The 16,475-nt window shown below is 39.5% G+C and overlaps 1 protein-coding gene across 4 annotated transcripts in view; it reads right to left on the bottom strand.

The window, feature by feature from the left end:
• The window catches only part of epb41l5 (erythrocyte membrane protein band 4.1 like 5), a 225,250-nt gene that overhangs the window by 80,704 nt on the left and 128,071 nt on the right, over positions 1–16,475 (bottom strand). For all 4 annotated transcript variants that reach the window (XR_009938816.1, XR_009938817.1, XM_062533706.1 and 1 more), the window contains exons 11-12: positions 4,750–4,819; positions 1,700–1,869 (exon numbers count right to left, since the gene is read on the bottom strand). Coding sequence is in view for 2 of the 4 variants with exons in the window: in XM_062533706.1 (XP_062389690.1) it covers positions 1,700–1,869; positions 4,750–4,819 (240 nt within the window). In the remaining 2 variants the exon portion in view is untranslated. The remainder of the gene's footprint in view (positions 1–1,699; positions 1,870–4,749; positions 4,820–16,475) is intronic.

Genomic DNA, 16,475 nt, shown 5'->3' with positions numbered 1-16,475 from the left:
GTGTCAGTCAATCGTAACAGTCCGCATAATCTTTGCAGCCAACCTTACACTATGGGTGCGTTTCATGCAGCGTTTATACGTCCTCCCTCGCTCCTCGATGCCTCGATCCTCACTGATCTACATAAAGAATGATGGGGGGGAAACAATGGGATAGTCTATCCAGTGTTAGTTATAGATCAGTGGGAACGCCCCTCGAGGATCGAGCATCGAGGATCAAGGAGGCATGATGAGAGGCACCCATTGTCCTAACAGGATGCGATGCAAGCAAACATTAGCGATAAAATCCATTTAATTACATTCTTTGGCGAGCAGGCAGCACGATGCAACGCAATGTTTTGAGGCTATCTGCCACGTTTTAATGGTTAGGACAATGCTAAAGGTAAAATCATCATTCTCAAAATAACTTATGGCTGTGATTTTTGTTTTCAAATGTTTTCATGCATGTCTGGATAACGGGTGAGAAATGTTTAGGAGACAGACTATGCATGTGTGTTTTAGGCCCTAATCTCTAACTGAAATTGCGCAGAACTTGTGCAATTACATAATAATATTTAAAGCAACACCATGTAAGTTTTGTTCTCGGGGTCCCCCTACAGTTGGGAAACGGTCATTTCTTCTACTTATGTCGTAAAATCTGTCACGGTTACACCAGAAGCAAGTTAGACATAGCGTACAGTAGCCTATAGGCTAGACTTGAGGCTGCACATTAAATATTAAATTATGTGGTAGCCTACTACGATACCAGTTGTGATACATTTGTAAAACTAGGCTTTCAGCTCAGGTATGTGCACGTTCTCGGTATTGGGATGATGTTGGTCATTGTTGGTCATTACTTATTTTTAAAAAAAAAAAACGATTACGATATTTATGAGCAATAGCGTAGCCTAATCTAGGGTGGTCATTTTTAGTGTCTTTATAACATAAAAAAAAAAATAAAAAATCGATGGTCACCAGATATTGTATTCTATGGTATTCACGTCCATAGTGGCATATATTTGCACGCCCAAAATGTTTGGAGAGGCAGAGCTCTTATAATATGATGACAGAATCTTACACGTGATAACTTTGTTAGCTTTTAGGCGGTAGATTTACACGTTGAGCTATAACTAGCACACATAACCAGCTCCCGTGCAGTTTGGTTGGCAGCATGATGACACTAGAATCTAGTGACTAGATGACAGAGCTAGGATACACGTGCTTTTGTTGATAAGCCGATTTCTTCAGGAGGAGTTCTCACGACTTGGGCAAACTCGGATTGCCTGCGTTGCGTGTGAAATGTATAGCTATTCCAGGTAGCCTAGCCCATAGCATGCATTTCAGCATATCATCATATGAATATAATTCCATGGGTTTTATTTTTTTCAAACGCCAAAAGATCACGTAGCTCATGTTTATAAGGCATCAACTGTCTATTCAACGCTCGCACAGAATTTGAGGAAGTGGTGGGGGAAGTGGGCCCTATATGCCGTAAAGCAGTCAAATTTTGTAGTTCTTTGGTTCGTACCGGTTCGTACCCGAACCCCAAAAGGCTTTAATACATTTCCCGGGGGTGACACCTCCGAACCTTGGAATTTTTATACGACATATACTATATACGACACACACATATATATAGCAGGACGCAGCACATCGCAGGACTAACCAAACCGGTTTCCCGACTTATAGTCTGGAACATACGGATATACTGTATTTGACCCACCTGTAGCGAAACCGAGAACCCATACGAATGAAGCCAGAACGGGCGGAGCCCTTCTGAACAGGTCCCCTCAGGCGGAAGAATGCATGATGTTCAACAGCACACTTCCACAGGTGCTTACAAGCCTTGGGATGGTCCATACGGAACATAAATGTATGTTCCTGTTCTTTTCCCTACAAAATAAATGTTGCAATGAGTAAATTGTAGAAATCATAGTAATAGTTAGCTGCAGCCCTACTCTCTAACGCCTAGTATCAGACCAAATTTGGTACATGGACTTGGACCCCATTGCGAAGACACACCAGAAATGTTGAGCCCTTTGACCTCTACAGGGCGCTACAATTACCAAAAATGTATTTTGGCTTGAAACTGTTGATATGGATTTAAAATGTCTACCTGTGTCTGTTAATACTGTGAGAGGTCTCAAGGCCAATACATGCCAACTTGGAGTTTGTTGAAAGAACAGAAACAATTTCACATGCCACACATGTTGTCCGTTCTTCACTAAATCGGTCACATACCATCTGCAGACCAAGCCTTACACGAAAAACTGGCAGAAATTAAGTGGCAAAGCTATCCGGGCCATCGAAAAATATTTTTGGCTGATACCTCTGCTGACATGGCTTCATAATATTTTTATTGGGATTTTACATGTAAACTGCCCTCCGATGGAAAGAAATATGCACTAGGGGTGCAAGTTTTCACTTTCTCACCATTTGGCAAAGACATGTAGATTCTGCAATGTATGACTAATGTAGCAACCAAATATTCTAGAGCACTTTCTTCTAAGATCTTTGGAAGCTAAAGTAACCAAGAGAAGCGGGACTTGCAAAAGCCCGTAGCAAATAACTAATGATTAAGGCTCTGTGTCCACCGATCATGTTTTTTTGTGCTGACAGCGCACTCAACCTCATTTTTAGAGCGATTCGGTCAAGTGTTATTATTGCTATGTTACCAAAATCGTCTGCCAGCACGTGTTTTTGGAACAGTGTCTAAAGCTAACTAACTAACTAAGTGAAATGGCAGCAATCGTAAAAACTCAGCTCAATAAAGTTTGACTTCGACAGACCAAAGGAGCTCATTTGGCATTATGATAGGTCATCCCTCAAGTTTTCGTAATTTGCCTTCGGTTATTTACTTCTAGGGTGTGCGCGAGATGAAAAGGGCAATGGCGGACAGGTGTTGAAAAATCAACTTTTGATTCATGAGCGGTGGCAATACAATGCGTTACGTTTGTATCGGTTTGTATCTGTCGGATGGTGGGGGTGCGTGAGTCCAGTCAGAATGTAGGCGGGGGTGCGCGGGGAAAAAAGTTTGGAACAGCTGTTCTAATTTTGTGATTAGCACCGGTATGTCTTCAATACCCTACTTTTGTGCCACAAGTAACATCACCATAGACCCTGTGATTAAAAAAAAAAAAAAAAACATCACATGGTGCACTCAAAAATCTTTGATTTTTGCTCTGTTTCAACCCTCCCTGGTGATATCGGACCAATTTAAGATTCTGATATCATCCCAGCAACATTCTTGACACTGTCCCCTTGCAAAATCCTGGATACCATCCTCCCAAAATCCTCCCAAATGTTACTAGGATGGCATCAGAATCATAAATTGGTAAAATTACTCCATGTGATGGGTTTTCCCAGATTAACCCTATGAGCCCTAAGCTGTTTTAAGGGCATTTTCACTACCTCTAGTTAGAAGCATTTATCCTGGTCATTGTAAGTGCCATTCACACATGCTACATATTGTTTTTTTCAGCACAGTCTAGACTATCCAGATCTGCCACAATATCATGTATAAATACTTGCATTGATTTGATTTAGATTTTTAAATCATAACAATTTGAAAAGCGTACTATACAAATCCTTACATTTTGACGTGTATCTCACCACAGCAAGCTCACATCTCGACGAAACTTGCATGGTTGTGTAGGCCTGACTGTCCTAAAAATGGCAATATGAGAACCATGGTGGAGGTATACTTTGGGGCTGAGCAATTTACAGAAATATGTGGTGTGTGCCTTCCAGAAATAAATGGCAATTTTTATTTAGTGATGAAAAAATGACTTTTTGGCACTTTTTGCACTCCATATTTGTGACACTAGCTGATCTGACATGACTTGTTTGCGGTAGCACACATGACGTGCACAGATGATGATTCTCTATAATATTTGTTTTACTGCATTGCAATGAACAAAGTAAAGGCAAAACGTGTTTATTTGTCAAACAAATTTGGATGCAATATGAGTCTTGAATTGGATACCATACAGGAGTTTGCTAGGATCTCAAAACCGTGTTATGAACGTGACTTGCCATAGAGAAACACATGATAACATTGGATTATGAACATGCTATTATGCCACACAAAAACACGAGGTAAGTGGAGCTAAATGAAGTTATTATTTTGCTGTCACTTCGTCTGTTTTATGGCCTAGAAGGTTGTATTTGGTATCTGTGGATAGCTCTAGCTCTCCTCTTTCATCTGACATGCGTGCCATATCTTTTTGATCGCGATTTCACGAGGAAATCAAACGAGAGTAAAGGTAGCCAAAGTTATATGACATTATTATTTGTTTGTAACTTCGTCTGATTTTATAATACGAAATGATCGATGTATTTGGTATCAATGCAAAGCTCTGCTTCTCCTCTTTCATTTGATATGCGTGTCATGTCTGTGCGATGCGTGGTCCGCGAGTACTTCAAGCGAGAGTTCTGGATGTGCCGGTGAACGCAGAGCAATATAGACTGTAAATATGATATACTTTGATTTAACTTCATGATTTTATTTTATTTTCATACTTGATCGTACAAACAAGTGTCTAGTATCGTTGGAAAGCCCCGGTTCTGCTCTTTCCTGCAATATAAGTCTCATCTCGCTGTGACAAATAATAGCGGAGCAATGTAACAAAGAAAATGTGTGCGTTTTTTGACGCACTTTGCGTCCGTCGGGCTCATAGGGTTAAAAAAACAAATGACAGACAGGAGTCAAAAAATAATCTGTTGCTCTACTGAATGACTTAATTTAATACAATTATTATAATCTTGTTTTACCTGTTCATCATCCTCTACCACTACAAGAGTCAACTTGTTTTTCTTGAAGTCCAGACGAGTTATCTTCGGCCTAAGGTAATGCATCAGCATGCCCCGCATGCACACACACACACACACACACACACACAAACACACACACACACACACACACACACACACACACACACACACACACACACACACACACACAACACAAACACACACACAGAGGGAAAAAGCTGTAGATAATTATGCTTAGGATGAAACAAACTAAATAACTCATATTGTATTTATTTCAATTTCAATAAGAATCACTTGTTCTCAAATTGAATGTAGAAGATGATCAATACAAACAATAGTAACAATACAATAAATAATAAACATAATACATAAATACATAAATAATAATAATAATAATCAAGATAAGCATATCATCACCACCATATCAATTAATCAATCGCTTTTGTCCATCATTTATAGAGTCAATCTATAAATTCCCTATTGTCAATGGGTGCACTCATTGTTATGGTTGATTTTATAATAATATAATAACCTGATCCAAAATACAGCTATAAGCAATTCACAGATCCCTTGCCCAGCCCATCAAATGCGGATAAACTAGCTGCACTTAATAGTTTTTGATTAACGGAGATCATCTCAACGGCCCACATTCTGCGTTCACTTCAGCGAGACAAGTGATTTGGCCATGGGTGCCTGTGCCACTGTCCTCTAGAGTCCGCAGGGCTCCACCGGGCCACTAGGTGTCCCTGTCTCTGTCTCTGTGTATTTTTGCAAGCTTGCTGATTGCTGCACCTGGGCCCGGTGTTGGTGGTCTTAAAGTTCAGTCTGCTGGAGTGTTCATGCTCTCTGTTCACCCTGCCAGTGAGAGCTGTCTGGGTGGCTTGTGCTGCAGCAGGCCAGACGATGACTGAGGCGTTTCGCTTTTGTTAAACTATTTCCTCATTTCGTAGATCTACTATTTTCTTTAATAAATTATTAGGGCCCGAGCACCGAGGTGCGGCCACTGAAGTGGCTGCACCGTAGGTGCAAGGCCCTATTGTTTTTGCTCAGATTATTATTACAGTGCATGCAAATGCACTGTTCTGTTCTTCCTAGGCATCTTCTTCTTCTTATTACAGTGCATGAAAATGCACTGTACTGTTCTTCCTAGGCTTCTTATTACAGTGCATGAAAATGCACTGTACTGTTCTTCCTAGGCTTCTTATTAGAGTGCATGAAAATGCACTCTACTGTTATCCGATTTCTTCTTATTATTATTCTTCTAACGCTTTTTGTGCGTGCAATTCAGCTTCAACCGTTTAACGTAGAAACTTCATTCAAACTGCGGTGCGTAGGTCTTACTTAGGTGACTTCAGCTATGTATTTTTCAACTTTGTAACTTTTATACTTTTTGAACTATTAAATAAAAACTATTAAAATTTCCCCATAGACTTAACATTACATTATGACATCATAATAGGGCAATTAGAATCTTATGCCAGGTGGCCAGTCCAGGTGCAGCAGCTCTCTCTCTCTCAGGCTTTAAGCATACAATCTCATTAAGACTACAGATCCTGTTTCATACTTCCTCTGTCCACAACTGTTTCAAAATAAAAGTCCTCACTGCAATAATACACTATTAAATCGTTTAACCATTGAAAATACTCAACTATTTAACTGTTCAACCACTCCAACTGTCAGTTATCATCAACTATGCCTCCAGTCAACTACATGAAACCTCCAGGTACCATAGCAACCAACATAGCAACCATTAAAATTAAGCTTTTATGAAAGTTTCCATAGCAACCAACATGGTCATACTACAGTGACTTCTTTATTTCTGATAGTGGCCATCATGGATACCCTAGCAACAAATGTTTCAAAATAAAAGTCCTCACTAGCAAGTTAGCTAGTTAGCATGGTTAGCATAGTTAGCATTTTTAGCATAACTGCTAGAAATCATTAGCTAAGTTAGCTAATCAACCTGGTAAGCATTGTTAGCAAAGTTAGCAGTGTTAGCGTAGTTAGCATTTTTTGTAAAACTGCTAAAAATCATTGGCCAAGTTAGCTTATCACCTTAGTTAACATTATTAACATAGTAAGTATTGTTGGCATGGTTAGCATTGTTAGCAAAACTGCTAGCAAACATGAGCTAAGTTAGCTAAGCAATCTGATTAGCATATTAGCATTATTGACATAACTGCTAGCAAACATTAGTGAAACATTAAACATCCATTAAACTATACCTATTGCCATCCATTTAAAATGATTTACCAATCAACATCAATTAAACTATCGGTCTGTCAACATTCATTAAATTATCTTTTTATCAACAGCTTTTAAGCTATCCACATTCAATTTTAAACCATCTATCTTCGCACTATCAACTTTCATAAACTATGAAACCACAATGTCTACCCTAGCAACACCTTAGTAACCATATCTACATGACTTATCTGTACATTTTGCATTTTCATGCACTCGTAATTTCCCTGGAATTACATTCTCTAGTTCCTCTTCTTCTTCTAACGCTCGCAATTCAGCTTCAACCGTTTAACGTAGAAACTTCATTCAAACGTTGTTGCGTAGGTCTTGCTTATGCCATGTGTGCTTTGTATTTTTCAACTTTGTAACTTTTATACTTTTTAAACTATGAATTAAAAAACGATTTCCCCATAGATTTAACATTGAGCTATTTCCCCATAGACTTAACATTGCTCATTATGACATCACGGCAGCAATTAGAATCTTACGCCAGGTGGCTGGCCACCTGGGCACCAACTGTCAGTTTCTCTGGCTTAAAGCATACAGTCTCTCTGAAGACTACACATATCCTGTTAACTGTTTCCTCTGTCCACAACTGTTTCAAAATAAAAGTCCTCACTGCAATAATACACTATTAAATCATTTAACCATTGAAACTACTCAACTATTGAACTGTTCAACCATTCCAACTGTCAGTTATCATCCACTATGCCTCCAGTCAACTACATGAAACCTCCATGCACCTAGCAACCAACATAGCAACCATCAAAATTAAGTGTTTATGACCGTTTCCATAGCAACCAACATGATTATACTGCAGTAACTTCTTGTTTCCTGATAGTGGCCACCATGGATACCCTAGCAACAAATGTTTCAAAATAAAAGTCCTCACTAGCAAGTTAGCTAGTTAGCATGGTTAGCATTGTTAGCATTGTTAACATAGTTAGCATTTTTAGCATAACTACAAAAAATCATCAACTAAGTTAGCTAATCAACCTGGTTAGCATTGTTAGCAAATTTAGCATTGTTAGCATAGTTAGCATTTTTAGCATTACTGCTAGAAATCATCGGTTAAGTTAGCTAATCAACCTGGTTAGCATTGTTAGTAAAGTTAGCATTGCTAACATAATTAGCATTTTTAACCAAACTGCTAGAAATCATTAGCTAGGTTAGCTAATCAACATTTTAACATGCATAGAAATCATTAGTTAAGTTAAAACTGGAATGTTTCATCTTTAAACTGTCTACCTTCACACTATCAACTCTCTGTAAACTATGCATCCACCATGTTTACCCTAGCTACACCTTAGTAACCATATCTACATTATCTATCTATGTTGCATTTTCATGCACTGGTAATTCCTTGGAATTGCATTTCTAGTTATTATTATTCTCCTAACCAGGTCCTAATTAGCTTCAACCGTTTAACTTAGAAACTTGGTTCAAACTTTGTTACGTAGGTCTTGAAAATAAGACTAAGTCTATGTATATTTCAGTTCTGTAAACTTGATACTTTTTGAAATATTAGCAAAATATTTTTCCCCATTGACTTTTCATAGACCTCTGAAGCTGCCCTGTTGCCCATATAAGGAGATCCGGGAGTTAATTGAAGCCAACTGCCCATATATGGGAAGCTTTTTTGTAGGCGAACTTCAGAGGTCTATCGCACTGCACTGCTGATTAAGCTGATTTGCACCTGTGTCAAGAGCCAGCTGCTCAAAGGCCCTATCAAGTTTAATTGACAGCCAGTTAAATTGAACCTGCATTATCAGCTCTCTCTGTCTACCCATTCACTCATACACACACACACACACCTCACTGCAGCACTTCATATATACCACACTTCTCCATGCACTCCACAACATTCCTTAACCTAACTCTCCCATTTCACTGCATCATAGAAAGCCATGCTCCTTACATCCACTCACACACACACACACACGCACGCACGCACGCACGCACACTCAGAGGTGGAAAAGTCAAGCTTCAGAGAGTAAAAGTCCAATCACGTATTGGTTCTATCTGTGCACTTAAACACAGGTGATCTCACCAATTAGCTGCTCTGCCTGGCTGAAGAGTTACTACTGAGAATCAGCTGGTTGGTTGGACTTTTGTTGAATTCTGGGGTATTCTGACTGTATTCTGATGTGTTCACCATAGAATGGGATCCTTTAAGCTCTGATATTAGCTGCACAGTTGGCCATGTTTAGGTCAGAGAAGGCCTTGTAGCTTAGAACATCCAGATATGGGTGATAGCATGGGCCGAGGGCCGGAGCCATTGTATCTGGGTCAGAGCTGGGTTTTTCCATATGTTTGTGCCACGTTTAGTTTGTGCCACATTTACATTTGATTCATGTTAGGAGTATAATAATGTTTCCTTATTGTATTTCTCGCTGAGACGGATCGAGAAGCCAACCGCATAGCATCACGCGCAAGATACTATGTGCCACGCTTGATAGCAATTCACACTACGAGGACTCTGTCAGTTTTACTGAGCGAGACTTAGACTGTGTCTGTTATTCACTTATTGTACCAACAATAAATCATCATTCAATCGCCGATCCTGATCCAGCCGTCAAGCTTTATTGACCAACTTCAATTCAGACATTAGAACATTAACCGAAACACAACGGTTTGCCCCTAAGCCACATACATACAACACACTGCCCCCCCCCCCCTTCCCTCACCTTCCTCTGTCCACAACTGTTTGTAAATTTAAGTTTGTTTCACATTTTATCTTATGTCTTGCTTTTGCATGCACTGGTAATTTCCTCGAAGTTACGTTTTCTAGTTATTATTATTATTATTATTATTAGGGCCCGAGCACCGAGGTGCGGCCACTGAAGTGGCTGCAGCGTAGGTGCAAGGCCCTATTGTTTTTGCTCAGATTAAATTTCTGATTTGGTAACACTACTCAGCGACAGAGTTCTGGCCTAGGGCGTGGCTCAGGAACTCTATAGCGCCACCTAGCGCGTTGTCTGTTGTCGTTGACACACACATGCATGGAAATGAACCAAAATAATTGGTAGGCATGTGTGTTGTATTAATCTGAACAACTTTTACATTTAAACTACATAGTGAATCTTAGAGGAATTTGAGTTATGATTATGATTATGAATTTTGCACATCCTCTATTTTGAAACACTTCTTCTAGACGGTTTATCGAAATCATGTCATATCAACACTAAAACGATTTTGAGGGGTTGCCCGAGAGAAATTGCGAACAGATTTTTGAATTTTCGAAGCATATTGAAATGGCGAAGGTTTGAATTATGGCGTCTTATTAAAGAAACAGGAAGTTGGTGTCATAGGCAGAAAAAAGGTTATAATTTGGATGTAATTTGGCAGCTACATGTGGAATTGCTACCTCCAGTCAGAGACAGAGCTCTGGCCTAAGGTGTGGCTTCGGGACTCTATAGCGCCACCTAGCAGCGCGTTGTCTGTTGTGGTTGACACAAACATTCACGAAAATGAACCAAATTTGGTGGGATTGTGTGTTATTCCTATCTCTAGTCAGAGACAGAGCTCTGGCCTAGGGTGTTGCTTAGGGATTCTATAGCGCCACCTAGCACATTGTCTGCTGTGGTTGACACAGACATTCATGAAAATGAACCAAATTTGTTGAGCTTGTGTGTTATTGCTATCACTAGTGAAACAGAGCTCTGGCCTAGGGTGTGGCTTAAGGACTCTACAGCGCCACCTAGTGTGTTGTCTGTTGTGGTTGACGTAAACATTCATGAAACTTGACCAAATTTTATGGGCATGTGTGTTGCTCATGCACATGCACACCGACACGCACATGTTGCTTTGTTAGATTCCGTAATGTCACAGGTGCGCACCGCAGGTGCTCGGGCCCGCCATCGCTGCTTGCCGCTATATTTATTAAGGCCCGAGCACCGAGGTGCGGCCGCTGTAGCAGCGGTTGCACCATAGGTGCAAGGCCCTATTGTTTTTGCTCAGATTATTATTATCATTATTATTATTAGGGCCCGAGCACCGAGGTGCGGCCACTGAAGTGCAAAGTTCCTTTGCCCTTTGGAACTAACATAGACCCACGTCATCACACACCCTTCACCATACCAAGAGCTCAATGAGCATCAAACAGGCTAATATATATAAATAAATATATAAAGACCCTGCGTCCTCGTATGAGGACATTACATTTAGGCTCTGCTTTACCTTGTGCTTACTTTTTTCTGAATAAAAACCTGTTGTCCTCATATGTGGACACTTCATTTTACCCTCTAGTGTTATCAGACACACAATACAATGTTTGGGAAAAAGCAATATGGCGTCGATATCCACCTCCACGCTTTACCGGCATACGCGTGAGAACTATCGTCATGGTAACGTACCAGTGAATGTTATGACATTTACATTTTTTTGTATGTTTGTGAACAGTTTTAGTATGGTATGGCATCAAGTTTCCCCCATTTCGATCATTGCAAACAGACCAGGACGTGTTTAACTTTCATGTCCTCATACGAGGACATCGGGACTGAAATGTACGCATAATTTCATTTTTAGGCTACATATTACATTGAAAATTGTCATTCATTGGCCATATCAAACTACTGTAAAGCAATAATGGAAGTGAAAGTGTGGACATAGACATAATAGAGTAGCCTGAATAAATAAATCCATTGAAGGAATTACAAAAATAAATAAATAAACAAATATGAAACAAATAGAGCAGAACTGTTTCGCTTCAATTCATTGTGGATAGACTTCTCTCCACATGGGTGTGACCCATACACACAACTAACATTTACAAATAAACACTAAACTTAACCAAATTAATAACAGGACATTTCTGTTCAATAAAAACAAACTGTTTTCTTAATAGTTGAATCTTAGGCACTTTGAGTACACATATGAATATTCACATTCTTTCTGGATTGGCAATCTCATTGTATTTTATGGTAATAGGGATGTATCGTTTTTCTCAAAAACTACTTAATGTACAGAGGTGAATTTTTTTTTGTATGTTTATGAAGCCCTACTAAGCCAAAATAATTGAGTGAAATGAAAAATGCATTCAAATTTACATCCCGGGTCTCAGGAGGTTATACTTGCATATATTTTAAAACATATTTCACCCTACATTGTAAATATATTTTAAAATATATTGTAATATATATGTCAACATATATATTCTGATATATATTGACATACAATCTTCAAAATATATGTCCAATATATTTCCTTTGTGTGAAAAGCCTTCCAAGAACAATTGAAGCTATTATACCGTAGCCGCAAACCAACATCAAACCCCATGGATTAGAGTTTTTCACCATTGCTAAAACACCTTTTTTGAAATTTTTGGGAACACTCTACTTGACGGGTTCATTCATAACACATTTCTAACAGCTGTCATGAACTGCTCATGTAGCATTCATGACTGATTCATGAAACAAGACTCCATGAATACCAAGCCTTTCATGAATGTGAAAGACAAAACGATGAAAAATTTTCAAAATAAAAGTCCAACAATCTAGTAGCCCATATACAGGGTGAATTATGAATCCTCTCCGGCGTTTGTTAACATCTCATGAATATTTTATGAAGTCTACTTCAAATGTCACTTTACTATACGAGTTGTGAAGTATTCATACTGGGAAGTGAACTACTGACCATCTGTGGACCTCTGAATGGTTGGAAATTCCTGTTTTATATATCTATATATAGTCATTGGTGTAGACAATTATGCATTCTTCAGAGGTTACTAAAAACGAAATACTCCTGGACACTGGACTTCTCTGTTGACTAAGATGTGACACGATCAGGTTGGCTAAAACAAAAAAGACAGCAATGCTGCTTGGCGATGGTTGGACTTTTATTTTGACAAGTTTTTGACGTTTTGTCTTTCACATTCATGAAAGGGTTGGTATTAGGGCTGGGCACGTTAACACGTTAATATCACGTTAACTCATCAATCAATTAATGCCGATAATTATGTTATCGCGCATTACCACAGTTTTTATTATTTATTTTATACTGTAAAAGTCTGTTGCTCACAGGCTGGTCACAGGCGTCTCATCACGCATTGAAATTCCATAGCCTACATTGACGAAATCAGGAGATGTGCAACAGAAGTGAGAGAAGCCACTGGCTGCAGCAGTGCAAGAGCAAGTCACATGTTCACGGTGCACGTTGTCACACGCATGCCTAATGTTTATGTTTTGCGCTGGTCTTGCAGCTACTTTGTTCAAGTGGGCATTGATAAGTAAAACAGTCGTTTTTTCCTACACGGTAACGTTGTTGTATGGAAAGAAAACATTAGCCTTGAGTATTTTAATATTCAGGTGTAAGCAAAGACATCTTCCTATGTAGCCCAAGCTGTAAATGGACTGAAGTTCGCTCTAAATAGTTGCTAGGTTACGGGGACGCTGGCCAGACACGCCGCTCCGTCTGGCATCATGTTTTTGTTTTGTTTTTATGTCATTTTCGTAATTTTATGTTTTATTCTGTTCATTTTTTGTATTTATTTGTTTAGATTAATGTTTTCACTCTTTATTTACGGTATTTTTTCGATCATCTTGTGCTTTTCTCAATATTTGTTTTGCTACTTCAAGTTGGCTGATGCCACAGCGAGTATGTCCACTGGGTTGAAGACCGCTGGCGAGGGCTTCACATCCTCCATCCATGAAGCACTGCACTTCACCGTCTGGTCAGGACAGCTGAGGACCTAGCTACCAACTGCGGGCGACCTGGCTACCAACCGCGGGCGACCTGGCTACCAACTGCGGGCGACCGGGCTACCAACCGCGGGCGACCTGGCCACCAACTGCGGGCGATGTGCTGCTGCCGCGACTGCTGAGCTGCTGCTGGCCTGCGAGCTGCCATGCTCTGCAGCGCTGCTGGCGATGGAGGCCGGAGGCAAACTGTTGCTGTCGGGTGTCCTCCGAATTGCTGATCTGCAGGGTCGCTCACTGCTTCAGACTGCTCGGTGCTTCTGCTGCTACTGCTTCTGGTGCTCTCCAGACGGCCTGCCTAGCGCCGTCTTCGTATGGTCTGATAGCTAGGCTAGCTGTGCGTCTTCATTGCCCTGGGACTTCTCTCAGCCGTCTGACTTGAGTGCAGTCGATTGGTTGACGTGGACTTTTCTGTTTTTTTTGTTTGTTTTATTATTTATTTGACATTTGTTTATTTGTTTGTATGTCTTGTATGTCTTGGTGTCACGGGTACGCTGGCGATTACGCCACTCCGTCCGGCATCTTGTCTTGTTATTTTGTGAATTTGTTTTGTTTGTTGTGTTGTCATGGGTACGCTGGCGACTACGCCACTCCGTTTCGGCACTGTCTCTGTGTTCTGTGAAGCGCTTTGGGTTGCACTGCAGTGCACGTTTAAATGCGCTATATAAAGAAAATTACCTTACCTTACCTTACCTAAATATCTAATTTTATTGATTATGCTAACCGTTAGCATTTCAATGGGATTTCTCATAGACATTAGCCATAAGCTAACGCATTAGTTTCTGTTCTGTAACTTGGAATGATAGCCTACGTGACTGCACTCTAACAAAACATTGAAGGAAATAACTGAAATGTACTCTATTGTTCTGCTTAGTTTTACAGTAAAAATTTGAAAAGAATTTCAGCATCAGAGTTTCCCTTGGAAAATTGGTTAGCCCTATATCCATCTATTCTAATGTAGCTGGTTAGACTTCATCATTACTACACACACAAGTGGGGGCAGAATTACAAATGTGTCAGAGTGACAATGCATTGGTTGATTTGGCTAAAAAGGTTGGTAATTGATTATAATAGTAATGTTGCTACTCAGAAAATAATGAGCTGTAAAGTAACTCAGACTTTCGTTCATATGGCAGCACATTTAAACTAGGAATGTGCTATATTACTTTTGAATTCATTATTGAGTTTTGCGTATAATAATGCGATTAATCATGATTAATCAGGGAAATCATGTGATTAATCGCGATTAACATTTTTAATCGTTGCCCAGCCCTAGTTGGTATGAATGTTGAGTCTTGTTTCATGAAACAGTCATGAATGCTTCATGTGCAGTTTATGACAGCTGTTATGAATGTGTTATGAATGAACCCGTCAAGTAAAGTGTTTTTCTCAAATCTGTAAACACAAAACTCATTTTTAAAACTATGTTCTCAAAACAAGTGAGCAGAAAGACAGGCCTACACCCGAGTGGATGTTTCATGTAAATTAAGAGGAGAAGCGAAAAATGCGCCCAATTATGTATTCCCCTGTATGTACTAAAACTGCCCATGAAAGCGCACTTCTATTTTGCGCCTAAATATTTCCGACTTGTAAAGGCAGGTGTTGAATGCGGTACTATAAGAGAACCGTTCAAAGCCAACAGAATCGCTAATTAGACCACCAGTTTCGCGTCTTTGTATATCAAATGCAACTTTAACTTTCGTTGGCCTTTCGAATACCTTACTTTCACTTCCCATCCACTTAAACTTTCCTACTTGCTAAATTTGATCGATCTTCCATAGCCTATGTGCACAAATAGGCCTAGTTTGAGTAGAACTGCTGCTCTTCAATATCGTCCTGCTTGTTGACATCATGCATTGTATTATTTAATGATCGCTAAATGTTTTATTCCTTTTGATGTCATCATCAGTTACTGTAACATTCAACTGCGCTTGTGATTGAAGTGTCATTCAGTTGTTAACCTTCGTTAACAGCGAAAGAGGGTGGAGAAAGGCGCTGTTAACCAGATTTGATAAATATGCCGCTAACATGTGTCAGAAGGTACGGTTTCTATGGGTCATGGCGCTGATAATGTTGCGCTCGCAAATGTATGTACATTTGGCCCTTAAAAGTGCTATGCCCACTCCTGCAGTGAATATCTGGCACTCCCCGCTCTGGATACTATAATAATAACTGTCATTGTATAATAGCACACAATCAAACTTTGTATAATATATTTTAAATACTGAAGGGTTGTGTACAGCGGTGTGCATTTAAACATATATTTTCGTCTGTTAAAAATCGCAAACATGTGTCAAATATAAGTGAATTTATATCACAATATATTTCAAATATATTTCAGAATATGTTCTTCTAAGCTGTCTGAAAGACAAATATATTGTAATATATTCAACATATATTTCAGACACCCAGAAATATATTATAATGTATTTCTTTTGTGAATGGGAACAGTGACGCTCGTTGTTAATTTCAACAAATTCACGTTCAAGTTCTTTATTTAAAAATGTGCTGCATGCAGTTCATAGTTCACAGAAAAATAAACATGCTCAATGAACAAGATCTTTTTAACCCATGCACAACACTGCATTTGATTCTATTTTATATGATGGAATATACAGAAAGAATATAGGCCTAGAATTAGGCTGAAAGGCTTATTGTTTTATAGCATATTCAGGTTGTGTAGCCTCGCTAGTGTGTTTTTGAAAAGTAACTAAGTAAAGTAATTTGCATACCAGCCGAAAAGGGGGACAGGGGACGCAGTGGCATGCCTTCTCCACTCCCTCCTTC

The sequence above is a fragment of the Sardina pilchardus genome, chromosome 4 (genome assembly GCF_963854185.1).
Source record: "Sardina pilchardus chromosome 4, fSarPil1.1, whole genome shotgun sequence".
NCBI classification, from domain to species: Eukaryota; Metazoa; Chordata; class Actinopteri; order Clupeiformes; family Clupeidae; genus Sardina; species Sardina pilchardus.
This window is presented reverse-complemented; position numbering and strand designations above follow the sequence as displayed.